This window comes from Pseudoliparis swirei, chromosome 9 (genome assembly GCF_029220125.1).
Source record: "Pseudoliparis swirei isolate HS2019 ecotype Mariana Trench chromosome 9, NWPU_hadal_v1, whole genome shotgun sequence".
Taxonomy (NCBI): Eukaryota; Metazoa; Chordata; class Actinopteri; order Perciformes; family Liparidae; genus Pseudoliparis; species Pseudoliparis swirei.
The window spans coordinates 23,174,187-23,189,241 of NC_079396.1; the positions used below are offsets into that span (position 1 = coordinate 23,174,187).

At 43.3% G+C, this 15,055-nt stretch overlaps 2 protein-coding genes across 4 annotated transcripts; one reads left to right on the top strand and one right to left on the bottom strand.

Moving 5' to 3' along the window:
- Nucleotides 1-195: 195 nt before the first annotated feature.
- Nucleotides 196-6,136, bottom strand: ogfr (opioid growth factor receptor). 3 transcript variants are annotated; one of them, XM_056422652.1, is made up of 8 exons: nucleotides 5,837-6,136; nucleotides 5,193-5,258; nucleotides 5,015-5,096; nucleotides 4,848-4,926; nucleotides 3,591-3,657; nucleotides 2,541-2,689; nucleotides 1,451-2,471; nucleotides 196-609 (listed from the first exon to the last, which is right to left on the bottom strand). In XM_056422652.1, the coding sequence occupies exons 1-7, from the start codon at nucleotides 5,963-5,965 to the stop codon at nucleotides 1,451-1,453; spliced, it is 1,593 nt and encodes a 530-aa protein (XP_056278627.1). In that variant the 5' UTR covers nucleotides 5,966-6,136; the 3' UTR covers nucleotides 196-609. The 3 variants fall into 3 exon arrangements, with proteins under 3 accessions (XP_056278627.1, XP_056278626.1, XP_056278625.1); XM_056422651.1 differs by having other exon boundaries at nucleotides 1,407-2,471; XM_056422650.1 differs by having other exon boundaries at nucleotides 196-2,471.
- Nucleotides 6,137-12,017: 5,881 nt separating this feature from the next.
- Nucleotides 12,018-13,535, top strand: kcnk15 (potassium channel, subfamily K, member 15). Its single transcript, XM_056422654.1, has 2 exons — nucleotides 12,018-12,309; nucleotides 12,511-13,535. Exons 1-2 carry the CDS (start codon nucleotides 12,027-12,029, stop codon nucleotides 13,533-13,535), a joined length of 1,308 nt encoding a protein of 435 aa, XP_056278629.1. The 5' UTR covers nucleotides 12,018-12,026.
- Nucleotides 13,536-15,055: the final 1,520 nt, after the last annotated feature.

The following is a 15,055-nucleotide window of genomic DNA, read 5'->3' on the forward strand; positions in this document are numbered from 1 at the left end:
TTGTGAGTCACGTGACTCCGCTGAGGACAGCCTGCTGGGGTATAAAAAAAGAAAAGATATTTATTCTGCCGCATATAGTAATAATAGTCTCAGCCATCGGCGCATCAGACTTCTCCGTGTTATTCTGAGAACGGCTGATTACTCACTGCTACACGGACTCAGACTTCACAGATTCATGAAATAAATGCAACAAAAAAAGAAATGGTAGAACTTTATTCTGCTTCGTCACCAGCCAGTTGGGGGCGGGAACAATCGTATACAAAACAATACGGCCCTTTAAAAAAAAAATACCATGTCGTTAATTAAATACCATAACTTTAATAATTAATCGTGAAATTGAAGTGCAAATACCAACAAAAAAAAAGATGCATCAAGATAAATCTTCCAGGCTCGTACATGTTCATCACTTACGGAAAATTAACATCCAGTGGACTTCAAATGAGAGAAGACAGACATTCAGTACAATCAAACAGTCGTATCACATTTTTCGGACAAGGCCTTCCGTTGTTTGAAAAAGTCCACTTCGCGAGTCGTCACGAGGACCAATCGTGAGACCGTTTTTGAAATGTCCACAGCGGGTCCAGCAGATGCAGACCGGTCCAGAGGATTCTTTACTCGCAAAAACAGCCCAAAAAGAAAAGAAAAAGATCCTCCAATTAATTATTTTTCAGTGCAAAACAATTATTAAATTCTGAAAGTATCACGGTTAAGAATACTCACAATTTTCTGGACTTACATAAATATTAGCGCATGTGTGGGATATTAAATACGACTACTTTAAAAGTCTGGTGATATTCTGTTTGGTCGACAAATCCCATGAAAAGACAAACGATACGTTTATGAAACTCGTATCGCTCGTGCGTCAGCCTGGCGGACACGCCCCCTCATCTCAATAATATAACGACACAATTATAGAACGGGAGATTTTCAGTCGATCACACGCTGCTGGAAATACTCGCAAAACGGCGGCAGAAAAAATAATTTAAAAAGCCGTTTGCGTAAGATCTGCCAAAAAAAAAAAAAAAAGAGTAAACAAATAGTTCCCTAATGTGAAATTTTTTAGACCTAAAAAAACAATGACGTCAACATTTGATGATTCGTGTCTCCAATTACAATCAATGAGCCACTTACAGAACGAGGGAGCCAGAAAGCAGCCGACTAGACGACCGTTCGTTGACCTTTTGACCTTTTTCATGGGACTTGTTGACAATAGCAAAAATATTTTTAAGATGATCATCAGACTTCTCCTTTCATGTCGTCAGGTGTGGAAACTTACCTCCTACCCCACATTACGCAATGACTTCACACTCGCCCCCAAAGTGAAAATAATTGAGATCTAAAGCAACAAATAAAGTAGAAATGAGGCCAGGAAGTCTTTTTAAGTCTCACTCTGTCCCCACATTTACATTTCAGCTCAAACTAAAGCCTCTCCTTCCGCCGCTCGGCTCACTCAGGAAGCGGCGACGTGTTGGTCTTGGCTCGAGGGGGTCGACTCCATCTCGGCGTCCTCGTGCTCCTTCCCGTTCGTCCGCTCGGCCCCCGACGTTTCCTCCTCTTCCTTTTTATCTGGCGCTTGATTATAATCAGTCCGCGGGACTTTCTCCTCTCTCCCGGAAGAAAGCGAGGGTGAATGTTTCGACGTCTTTAGGGGCGTCTGTGCCGAGGGGCTCGTCTGACCGGCGGCGGGCTCCTCCTCTGCCGCCTGCCCACCGGCGGAGGAGGAGGAGGCGGCGTCCCCTGCGGAGCCGTTGCTTCGCGGCTCCTCCTCCTCCTCTTCTCTCTTCTTCTTCGGGGGCTTTTCCGTGTCGATGTCCGCATCCGTTTGCATTCGGCTGTCATGTTCGTGGGCGGCGGCCTTCGGGTCGGCGGCCGCCGCGTCCTCGCTTTTCGCCGCCGCGGAGTCGGGACCGGACGACTGATCCATCTCGTCCACGTCAGCCGCGGAGTCGTTTCCATTCTCCGAAACGTCGGAGTTCACGTCGGTCTCCGCTTCCGGGTCCGCGTCGGGCGACGCCAGCGACGCCTCGTTTCCGCCTCCGCTCGCCGTTTTATCCGTCCCTTTCTCAGCCGTCGGCACGCTGTCCGGCGCGTCCTCCTTTTGCTGCGCGGCGGCCTCGCCGTCTCGGCCTTTGCTCCGCGGACACGCCTCGTCCTTCCCGTCTCCGTTGCCGAGGGGGTCGGCTCTCTTCTCCGCCTTCCGGAGTTGCTTCTGAACCTTCCGGGGACACCACACAAACTTGTCCTTCGGCTCAAAGTGAAGGTAGGCGAAGCGCACCAGCTCCTGCCGCTTCTGCTTGTCCAGGACGGCGAACAGGAAGTAGTCGAGCACGCTGCGTTTGATGCTGCCGAGGGTCTTCTTGACCAGCGTCTCCTCCAGGAAGAAGTGCACCAGCGGGGCCTGGTAGTGCTCGAAGCCCAGCTCCCCGAGGCTCTTCAGGATGCGAGTGATGCGCAGGTTGTTGTGCATATTCCTGCGAGGGATGAAGCGGTTGCAGATTACACACCGACGCTGCATGTAAGAGACTGATTATTATATTCACCGCTCCAGGTTTCCGTAGCGCTCCTTCCAGTTATCTGCTCGTTTGACCTCGCCCGTCTCCTTGTTGACCAGCCGCATGCCGTAGAAGCCCAACATGAGTTCATAGGACTCGACTAGTCGCTTCTTAGCGTCCTCGTTCTTCTTGAAGGCCTGGGGAGCATAAACGGTCGAGTTAAGGTATGAACTCATTAAATGTGGGACAGCTTTTATTCACCAACAGAAGTTTGGGGTCACTTAGGATTTTTTTTGTTTGTTGAAAATTCCTTATTTTTCAAAGAAAAGCACTTTTCTTTCTTTCAATGAATATAACATTAAATTAATCAGAAATACACTCTCTACATAGGTTATGTGATAAATGACTATTCTCTGGTGTTTAATAAAATCTCTCCATCGGTGTCTAGAGGCCCAGCTCCAGTGTTCTAATGGTACATTGCGTTATCGCCTGAGGGTCAGAAAACCCTTGTAGAATTATGTTAGCACAGCTGAAAACAGTTATGCTGATGAGAGAAGCTGTAAAACTGGCCTTCCTTTGAGCTTGAAGAACAAAAATAATATTTCAAATAAAATTCATCATTTCCAACCTTCTCAATATCTTGACTATATGTTCAATTCATTTGCTAAATAAAAGTGTGAGTTTTCATGGCAGACACAAAATTGTCTGAGTGACCCTAAACATTTGAATTTTGGTCAAGTTAAGTATGAAAGTATGGTTTCACATATGAAAAGAGCTGAACGGTTTCCGAAACATTAAAATAAGTGTAGCGTTCGCTTGATAACAGTTTAAGACTATCGATAACATAATGCAATATTTCTAAGAAATTATTTCACATGTTACGCAACATTCAACCTCTGTATAAATGGTTTGAGCAGTTTTCCTTAGTTTGGATAATCCTCTGTATCTTTCCTAACATAACGCTTCTCTAGCCACAGCATCTGAAACGCACGATCAACTCACCGGACGACATTTGACTTGCATTCACCAGATATGACTTTACGGCATTAAAGTAAATGCTCAAATTAATTAACGGCCCGTTTCATGTTGTGCACTTACCTCAATTTCTTTCTTGGTGAGTTCTGAAGCCATGTAATTAACTCCTGGCTCTCGCAGTGGAAACAACCTAAAAAAAAAAGAGAACAGAGGAAAAAACAACATCAAACTGCATATCTAATAAAACTCTTATTCAGTGAAGGTGACTGCAGCCGTCTCGACAACCGTTCATAACCAACATTAAATATACTCCGAGTGCTTCATCAAACAGCACGTACATCTCTGAAACCCTTGGATTTTACTAAATATATCCTTCTAATAAACACTAATGAATCAGAAAGCAACGCCTTCGTGTTGCCATGACATCCTTCTGGGTTTTAGGATTTAGTGTCAACTTAATCATAGCTCCTCTCATCTTTAAATGGTTTAAAACCGTAATGGCTTGGGCAGTGTTGATCTTTGACCTTAATATTTGGTAAACAATGCATACATGTGTGCTATTCTATCCCTGAAGGCTATTTGAAAGCAGGCAGTATGTTTCTAATGTTTCTTAAATGGTGCCCAAAGTTAGCTTTCTACCATTATCAGGGTTCTTACACATTTTGACCAGTGGATTTCCATGACTAAATCAAATTTCCATGAACAAACTGAAATCTCTGTATAAACATGAAAAATGTTGCGTATTGAGAGCGTATGCCGGCTTATATTTTGAGCGTCTTTCTTTAAAAAAAACATATTAATGATTTCAAACTCGGCGTAAATGAACATGTGATTTTAACACATTTCCATGACTTTTCCCAAACTTATGATTTAAGTTTTTTCCATGACTTTTCCAGGCCTGGAAATGACCATTTTAAAATTCCATGACTTTTCCAGGTTTTCCATGACCGTACGAACCCTGCATTATTTACTGTAAAAAAAAAGCTTAGAGTTACTGCAAGGAACGTTCATTTTACATAGATTCTGGCTCATCGGCGGCAGCCCGGTCGGTGCCGGAGACCCCGTTGAAGTCTGGGCGTAAGAAGTTACACCTCATTTTGCACGGACGCTGACCCAATGGCACGGACGAGCATTAACGAGAACTATCGAAATAGTAATTTCCCCCGCTGACTCGTTTATTTATGCAGGTCATATCGAGGAGCTGGTTTATAAATTGAGACGTTAAAAGTTTCTCACGGTAACTTTGAGAGTGTGTTGCATTCCTCTGACTGCGAGCTCACCAGATTAAGATGACACTGGCTTTTTACCCTCAGACTGAACAAACCCACCCACACACACACACACACACACACACACACACACCAATGCGCAAATACGTACCACTGAATGTACGAGTGAACTCTCTCCAGCCGCTTGTAGTCGTTTTTCCACTCCTTGAGAAATGATTCGATGTAGATATCTGCACCGGGCGATAAAGAAAGCGTCACATCACTGGACGGACTTTTACGAACATTGAACGCATCTTGTAAGAATATCTAACGAGTTACCATCAGGAGAGGAGGGAAATTTATTCAGATAAAACTGCAAATTATTCATTTTGTCTTCCGAGCACTCGTCATCTGTAAGATTCTGTCAAAAAAGCACAGAAAAACATATATTTAGATATAATTTGACCTCCTCTCTCTCCGTTATGCTGCACAAGGTGCATTTGGTGCTGTGACTTACTGGATAGCCTCTCCTGTAGTTCTGCATGTCCTTTGCCGCCCTCATGTTTCTGGGCGTGTGGTGCCACTGCAAAATAAAAGCGAAAGTGAAATTCACCTGCATCGAAAATCTCTCAACGTTACACGATTTGGAGATGCGGATAACGACGTTATTTAGCTTTGATGCAGCTTAATTAAAATATATACACAACAAGTAGTGCTAACGATACCACGACATGCACCGCTGTACAGTCACCGTTCAGAGTTGACGTTTATTTAAAAAAAAAAGAAGAAAAAAAAAGGCCAAGCTAACCCATTTCCCACTCCCGAAAAACGGGGTTAACACTTAATTTAAGCAATCTATTTCGCATATAAATGACAAAGAATGAATAGTTATCGCTGTAAGCAGCCGAACATTAATGTGTCGACGTGACGCCGGCGATTTGTGACTCCTTAAAAGCGGACATAACGCCACAGACGAGCTAGGCCGGCTAGCTAGCAGCTATCGTTAGCTTTCCGAAAGAAGCAAAAAACGCGAGCTGACGTCCGGAAATGGAAACAAGGAGCAAAAAGTCAACACGTTCCTTTCGCGGTCACGTTAGTTCAAGTCGCGGGTTTGTCCCGGTGGGAACGATATACGAATACACATTTGTAAAAAGCGCGTACGTTTAGAGTCCAGCCGGATTTGTTTTTGTCCTGAGATGACCGCCGGGGTTGGCTCTCTCCGGCCGGGTCGTCTCCATCGCTCTCCGTGTCCCAGGTCGAGTCGTATTCACAAACGCAGTCGTCCTCCATGGTTTAAAACGTAACGTAGCCGAAGGTTTCGAGATGAACGCGTGTACCTGAGCTCGCGCTATTGACGGGAACACGAATCAAGTTACACTCGCATGTTTCGGGTTAGACGAGGACGGCCCTGGACCATCCGTCTTCAGGCTACCATCGTCAGGCAGCGGGCACGGGTTTTGGGGTCTGCGGCGCCGGTGCTGCCTTCAGGTACTCACACTCCGAGTAGTAATTACCGGACTTCGCAATCATTTGGGCACATATTTGCGTTTGCGGGTTTGCCCCTTTTTAAATTGGAAACTAAGTTCGCCTTTAAACGTGGCGTTTGTCTTTTTTGAATACAATAAGACAATTGTAGTTTTTAATTGCTGTCTAACTTGACCACAAGTTAGCTACAGCAAAAAAAATACAATAAAAAAGGGTATATATGCTTTTAAATATAATGGCGTTTAACGACACTTTTTTTGGGTTAGTATATAGGCCCCGCCCTGCCAGCCGGTGTCATTTAGCACTTAATTAGTTGTTAGTGTGCTTTATAATACAATATTATCTCCGTTTCCGACAGATCCCGAATGCAGCACATTTGCTGTATTGCAGTGGTTCATAAACTTTTTCTTTTTCCTTTAATATGACATAGGAACATTGTAAACTGGATTAGTGTGAAAGAAAATGAAAATCCTACATAAAGAATAATGACTGAACAAAGAAAAGATGTGCAAGTTAATCAAGGCTTTCTCTGCATATATCACATTCCAACAGATAGGCTCATTTTGTGTTTAAGGTTACCTTAGTTTGGAAATATTCGACCATGTTTAGCCATTTTTTTGTAATTATTGATGTGTTGAGGGATATTTCTACAACTGTAATATTTTTACACAGGCGATAAGTGCCGTCAACCCCGAAAAGGGCTGCCATCCTCTTCGCATCCCACTTGAGGAAGATGATGAGCATCTCATTTGGAAGGCTATATGGTAAATCAGTTTAATTGCATTTACCAGCGACATTTACTGTCCTGTATTAAGTTTTAAGATCCTAATGTCACTAATAGTTACTGCAAGTCATTGCGACAGCACCAATAACTCAGTTCACACCTGTTGAATATAGGTATAGAAAGTATCTGTGCTTTAAAGTAACAACAACAATGCTTTTATTTCTTATTTTTTCTCCTATTTTTTTTCAGTATACAGGACATCACGAAGATGACATCATGATATCCACCATGCGCATGCATGTCAACAACGGGGGTGGAGAAGCTGGACTTTATGATGACAGTATAAAGCTGGAGGAGTATTCATTCTGGAAATCTGTCGCCTGAGCTCTTTGCGATGAGGATTTCTTTAGCCGTTCATGTGAACCCTGTGAAGCTGGATTATTATTTCTGGTTTTGGTTTGACGGAGAACATTTACTAAGATGTAAAATGTAGCTTATAAGGAGCTGTTGCAAGCTGGAAAAGTGTGTTGGACCTTAGTATTAACGCTTGTGTGAATCCTGGACATAAGTGCTGTTTTTTTGTGAGACATTGGTGATATTATATTCACGCAATGTATCCTTTTATGTGTTTGCTATCTTGCAGCTATATTAAAAGCTTTGTTTTTTTGAAGGGGGCGGGGTGGGGACAATGAAATAATGTCACTAGTGCAGTAAAATGTTCTTTGTCAGTGTTTTACTTTCATAAATACTGTTTTGGGATGAACTTTAATGCATCATTGCTATCTATGTTGCAACAATCACCAAATTTACTGTCAGACAAATGTGGAATAAAAAATGTATATGTTTCTGAGATGTAATGGATTAGAAGTGTAACATTGTAGATCATCTAGAAACACTGCATCCACATATTCTCTCTCTCTCTCTCTCTCTCGTTTGCATTCTTTAAGGACGAGCAGCACAAAAAGGACTACGGGGTGTAAACATGTAATTTGGCCGCGATGTCCATCCTCTGACAGTAATTGGACTGATGCATTTATCACAAGGAAGCATTTCACCATTAGAAGATATAAATAGAACCGTTTATTATCACAGGGGGATTCAATGGTCGCTGGTGTGGGTTTCTATTTTTGGTTCTTTTAGTTACTGTGGAAACCGACGGGCCCTGCAGGCATCCAGTTTAAGCCGTTCCTATTTAATGCCAACGCTTTATAAAATGGATTCTCCCGTTGCCTTGTTCTCAGAGAGATCAATACAGATGGAAGATATCTTGTTAATATACAAAGGGATTATAATAATAATTATGTAAACCCAGTCTGGCTGTGTCTTGGAAATTTGACAACAATTTAGTGCGTTAAGACTAGTTTATGACCCCCCCCCCCTCCCCTTAACTTCCTTATTGCTGCAGGGGTCAAGGGTCATCTAGGGATATATATTCCATCTGGTTTATTTAACTTAAGCAAGAGTCACTGGAGCATGACACGGCTGTAGCATACTGGAACTCGCATAAGGTGGCCAAATTATATATTTATATTACCCGCCAATTTAATTTCAGATTTAATTTGTTTTATTTTAATAGGCCTACATTTAATTAGATGTATTCAGTCAGAGTGGGGCAACTGCAACCGTGGTTTTGTTGCCATTATAATACTGAGAAAATAAAATCCATATTCATTAGTACACATAAAGAGATATCACGGTAATTATATATATTAGAATAAAGCATACAATCAGAAATTCACATGATTTCTATTCTTGTATCTGATCAGAAATTCAAAATACCTTCCAATTGTGAAACTTCGGCTTTTACATGCTTAATTTCTATAAACCCTCCTCCAGATTTTTTTGCCAGATTTGCATTCCCCCCACTGGAGAATTAGCATATGGGAGAAATGTGTCACGAGGAAAAGGTCTCCCCCCCCCATCCCCCCTAAGGTTACCATCTGTATATTCTGAGCCTCACCAGAGACACTGAGTCAATCTTTCTTGGATTTCATGAGATAAAAAGTGTAAAAAAGCTTTTTGTTGACATGTGGCATAAGAAAAATAGGATTGATAAATATCTTAAAACGCGCCATTGATCCACACACATATGATAAATGTCACACCATGCACCATGCAATAACAAACCTGGTTCCAGTGTGAGTGTTGTCTAAAGTTATGGTATTGAGACTTTTTTGGGTAAGGTTTTGTTTGGCTGGCATGACACATTTGATCTTTTCACTTTTTCTCAATCATTTCACAGGCCAATTTTTGTTCTTAGCCGCCAGGTGCCCAAACCATTAAAAGATTTAAAAAACACTTCCAACAAAACAGCTGTAAACATTCTCTAAAACGTTCTTTTGTTATGAATTCAGTTTCCTGATTAGATACGAGTGGTGTATTGCTTTTTAAAACATTTATTCTGTGATGGCTGTAAAACTTAAAAGTACAATAAAACACCCTGTTAATGCTGTGCGTCTCCCCAGTGTCCGTTGATTATTAATTACATTCACCTGCCCTCAGCCACTCCTCTGCTCCCTGATTGCTCATGCCATACACCTGTGGTTTTACCCCCTTATTCTCCCATTCTTTCCCATGTCCCCTGCCAGATTTTGGCTTATTCCTGTCATTGTCACCTGTGGTAGATTCCCTGTGTTGTTAGTATTGTGACTTTACCTTCAACCTGAGTTCATATATGTTTGACTTTGTTCTCAGTAAAGAGTTTTTTGTTCCACTTTACCTCGACTCCTGCCTGGTTCCTCTGCGCCTGAGCTTTCACCCCACCACACTCGTGACACACTCCTGCTGTTCCAACAGGCTGATCGCTAATCAAAAGAGCAGAAAGAACAATGACAGGAATTTTGGTGACTCATAATTATCACTTTTGTTAATAAATTAAAATACATTTCCAGATGAGACGTAATGAGCACTTAGAAACTGCTAAATATAGTTTTTGGTTGGAGCTATAAAAAGAAAATTTTAAAATAGCTTTACAAGTTGTCCCCCCTCCCCCCCAAAAAGGGAAAGTTTATACTAACTTATCAGCTGTCAATCAGCAACCCTGAGAAAGATGTTAATATTATCACAAAAGAGTAAATGCATTAATATCGACGTGCCAGAATTTATTGATTTATATATGACATTTCTTTTAATACGAGTAATTTTGAGCAACAAAGTGGACACTTTGTTTGTTTCCATTATTCCTCGTAAACGACACTTTAATATGTGTGTGTGTGTGTGTGTGTGTGTGTGTGATAATGAAATGTAATTGAGAGAGCAGAGGACAGAGAGAGAGAGAGCACAAACAAAATCAATAAAGCTTGGTCTCTAAATACTTGTCCCGAAGCCCAGGCCGGATGGGGATGGATGGGCCTGGTCACTTTGTCCCAGGTCCTTGGGCTTTGAAAAGGATGTGAGTGCACACGCACGTGTAGATTGATGGGCGGCTGTCTGGGGCTCCAGGGTCCTCTCTTATCCAGCGGAGAGGTAATTGCTTTACGGAGAGCTGGTTTGAATCACGACAGGGATGCAAGTGTGCTGATTTAGCCACTTAACACAAAAAACAGGGGCGGGGGAGAACAGGTTGCTCTATTTTAAAGGAACAAAAGAACACAAAGTAATCCACCTCCAGCAGACAGCTGCTGCAGGTGGTGGCTCCAATGCCTGCTGTGGCACAAGAGGCACATATTACATTTGATTGTTTCTGTTCTTTCCTTCCATGTTTGACTAAAAATACTCCAGCTTGAATGATGTTTGATGTTGCAAAATTGAAAAGCTTAACATATTAGCTCCGGCCTCACTGACAGTTCATGTCTGTGCTTCATGGTAAGTAACCATGGCAACTGGCATCAACTACAGTAGGTTTCCAGAAGCATCTCGTGTTGTGTAGCGATGTTGTTTATTTAACACCTGTATGCCAGCATGCACCACACACACACACACACACACACACACACACACACACACACACACACACACACACACACACACACACACACACACACACACACACACACACACACACACACACACACACGAAGTCATTGACATGTTTTCAATATGATCAACATTGAAATCAAGATTCAAGTAAACCGAACAATAAATGCCGAAGCAAAAAAAAAAGTTTATTGATTGTTTGAAAAAATATTGGCTTATGCACATGTATATTTAAATATATATCTTCTTTCATTTTATTCTTTCTTTTTTATACAAAATCCCCACTCCTTGATTTTGTCTTGATTTCCCATTTGATAATAACTTTATAATTATTATGTCGTCGTTCTGAGGCTGTAAAAGGATGCTAAGTCACACGAGATGACGTCATTAACATCACTTACCAAACAACTTATTGAGATTCAGAAGGCCAACACAATCCTTTTATTATGAGTTGGTGTTACTGGTGCAAATAAACACCTAAAAAAGCAAGTTCATTTAGTTTCCATCACGTGACATGGGGCATTAGTTTCTCCATCTTCACACCCGGGAACTTAGGATATAGCTTCGTAAAGCTTCTCCCATATAATAATATATGCAATATATATCTATATATATATATTTTTTTTCTTTCTCGTGTGCATCCCGTTACTGCATGAAACCCTGGCTGTGCGTGTGTCTCAGCCTCCACTTTGAGATGCGCAGTTTCCCCTTCACTTCAGAGGTGCGATCCCGCTGCGCTGTCCGTGGTGCTGAACCCCCCTCCTCCCGTTCGAGTGGTATCTACTGGGTTGAGTCGGGACTTCACTTGTTGCACACAGCTGGGATAATAACACCCAGCCAGCATTGCTGCAAACGCGTACGAAGTGTCTTATTCATACATTTCAACCATCTTTTGAAAGTTTTTTTTTATTTTTTTTTAAACATTTTGGACTGGTTTACGCATGCGAAGAGGAAACCTGAGGCCACTCGCTGCATGTTCAGAGCGTCGGTCGCTCTCAGTGCGTGCGCCAGGAATTGCGCGTTTTTTTGACATAAACAAGACATCTGAACCTGCGGTGACACCGATTTCCCGTTTTTTTAATTTATTGTTCCTGCTCCCGCTGCACGCGGCTCACGCAACGCGGGGCCAGCGGCAATTAAACCAAATGTGGAGAGACTGCGCCGAGGGGGAACCGCACCACCTGTAGCCGTGCTGCCTCCATCTCTCCACCAGTGCCGACGCCGAGGATGAAGAAGCAAAACGTCCGGACCCTGTCGCTCATCCTCTGCATGTTCTCCTACCTGCTGGTCGGCGCCGCGGTGTTTGACGCGCTGGAGTCCGAGACGGAGAGCTCCCGCAGGCGCATCTTGGAGCAGAAGCGCAACGAGATGAAGAAGAAGTACCGCTTCTCCGAGCACGACTACCGCGAGATAGAACGAGTGGTCCTGCAAGCCGAGCCACATCGCGCCGGGAGACAGTGGAAATTCGCCGGCTCTTTTTACTTTGCCATAACAGTCATCACCACCATTGGTAAGTTGATGTCATGCTTCTATCTTTAGACGCGAGGGGGGCGTAATGTTTGACTCTGTTGCCATAGTATTTACAGTGGAGTATTTACACCCCTCTAAATTAAAACAACATTGCAGGCTTGCTTTGCAGACTGTATCCGAATTAAAGAAAAATGTTCCGGTATCTATACGCGCCTTCTCATTTCCGTCCCTCTGCTTTAAGGTTATGGTCACGCGGCACCAGGCACAGATGCCGGGAAGGTCTTCTGCATGTTCTACGCCGTCCTGGGAATTCCTCTCACTTTGGTCATGTTCCAGAGCCTCGGAGAGAGGATGAACACCTTCGTCCGCTATCTCCTGCACAAGGTGAAGCAGTGCCTGCGCTGCCGACGCACCGAGGTGTCCATGGAGAACATGGTCCTGGTGGGCTTCCTGTCCTGCATTGGAACACTGTGCGTTGGGGCTGCATCCTTCTCACACTTTGAGGGATGGAGCTTCTTCCACGCGTACTACTACTGCTTCATCACACTCACCACCATCGGCTTCGGGGACTTTGTGGCCCTGCAGAAAAAGGAGGACCTCCAGGAGAAAACGCCCTACGTGGCGTTCAGCTTCATGTACATCCTGGTGGGGCTGACCGTCATCGGGGCCTTCCTGAACTTGGTGGTGCTCCGCTTCCTCACTATGAACACCGAGGACGAGCGCAGGGACGCGCAAGAGAGGGCGTCGCTGAAGCGGGACAGGGGTCTTTTGGCAGCCGGGGCCGCGGGTCTCCGCGGGGTCGGGGAACAGAGCAGAGGCGGCCGCGCGGGCAGAGACAGGAACCGGGGCGACGCGCCGACCGGCCGCAGCCACAGCACGCTCTTCCTGCCCATGGAGGAGGGAACCAGCTGCACCAACCTCATCGCGTCCCCGGCGGAGGACCCGGAGAGGCAGAGAAGCCCCTGCAGACACCGGCTGCGTCTCCAGATCAAGGCGGGCAGACGCCGGCGGCCGGAGTCGAGCCTCAGCTCCCTCTGCTCCTGCGTGTGTTACCGGCTGGGGATTTGCGACAGTCCTCTTTCGTCCCGCGGGGAGCACCGCGGCGGCGGACAGGTCAATTCCGTTTACTGCAACTCAGTGTCCTATAGGATCCAGGGCTGCTCGCCGGGCTCCAGGGACAACACTGGACTCTCTTCCCCGGGAAGCACGTCTTCACCCGGGCATGGATTCCGGGAGTTCCCTCGTTCCAGGAGGAAGTCGGTGTAAAGAGCACGAGAGGGGTGGAGAGTGTTTTCAAGCACACCGTATTCTGTGTTACACCACGTGCATGTCAGAAGACACTCATTACAACACAATGTTGAATGACTAAGTTGTGGCTGTCAAAGATACTTTTATTTGTTTATGCAAGGATGATATTTCTTCTTCTCTTCTTTTACCATGACATTGTTTATGTGTGTGATTCCGCTGTGCATGCTAAAAAAGAGAATGTATAGCATGCAACGTGGAGGCACTAGTGCTTTGTACAGATTTAAACACTTTTACAAGTATTTTGGATATATATATAAATATATATAGTGCTTATTAATGACATATAACTGTTCAGTGAAGGTAGGCTATACGTGAACGATCCTCAGGGGACTCTGCTCCTGCTTCCGATACAATCACAACACTATTTCATACCTAAGATGTCAGCTTACTTATATATATATATATATATATATAAATATATAATAAGCCTTAACTAACTTTTAACAAGCACATGATAAGTGTGGCTTCGTAGCTCAGTGAATTTAATAAAATCCTTTTATGACTTATATTGGGGGGGGGGGGGGGGGGGGAGTTGGATATAACATTTCTGTGCATTGTTCAGCATTAATGCACTCTGATATAAAGAGATTCGTATTGTCACATGGCTGATTATGATGTAATGGATGTAGCACACAACAGGTATGTAGCAGGTAAGAAATAAACTTCCCAAAAATTCTTGGAAAAGAAATGGTCACTTTCCAGCCGGGGGAGGCGTGATGAAGACAGGGTTTGCATTCTGATTCGATGTGAGTGTCTTTCAGTTTTTTTTGTATTAAACCAAGGGAAAGGACCATTACATGTCTGAGGCTTTTTATTGTAATCCAATTTTGCTGAATGATTGAACAACCCACTTGAATGAGGTTCATTTTTTTTTTCTTTTTCATTTGTTCTGCTCTCTTTTATTTGAACAGGAGCACAGAGGGAAATATGTGCAGAGTTATGCTCTCCTTATAGTGATGGTGATGTATATATTCACTGAATTACAGTTGAAGATAAACACAGTGAGCATTTATATGACTTTCACGTCGAGAGACTTTTAGATGTGAAAGTTGAAATGATCAAAATGTTGACATTTTAATGTTTTTAGACATCTAGATCACAGATAGCTTTTGTTTCCATACTTTAATATAGTTAAGACCTGCTACACACTACATTATGATCATTGAGATGCACATTTCAACCAAAGCTTCAACTCATCTCAACATGAGTATGTAAATATTTATATTTAAGTATTGTTCTTTTGTGATACTTGTACCTTACTAAAATAGATATATTTAATGTGTTCTATAAACTTCTACTTCCCAACAATTCTGAGGTAAATATTGTACTTTATATACAGTTTACATTACTTTATATTGCAACCCGGCATCATGTGACGCCGAGGGGCGCGACAAAGAATCTGGATTTGACCCCTTTACCTTTAGAGCTTGTGCTGCTAGCTCATTTTATTGGAGAATGTGGGTTTTTAATTTGGAATA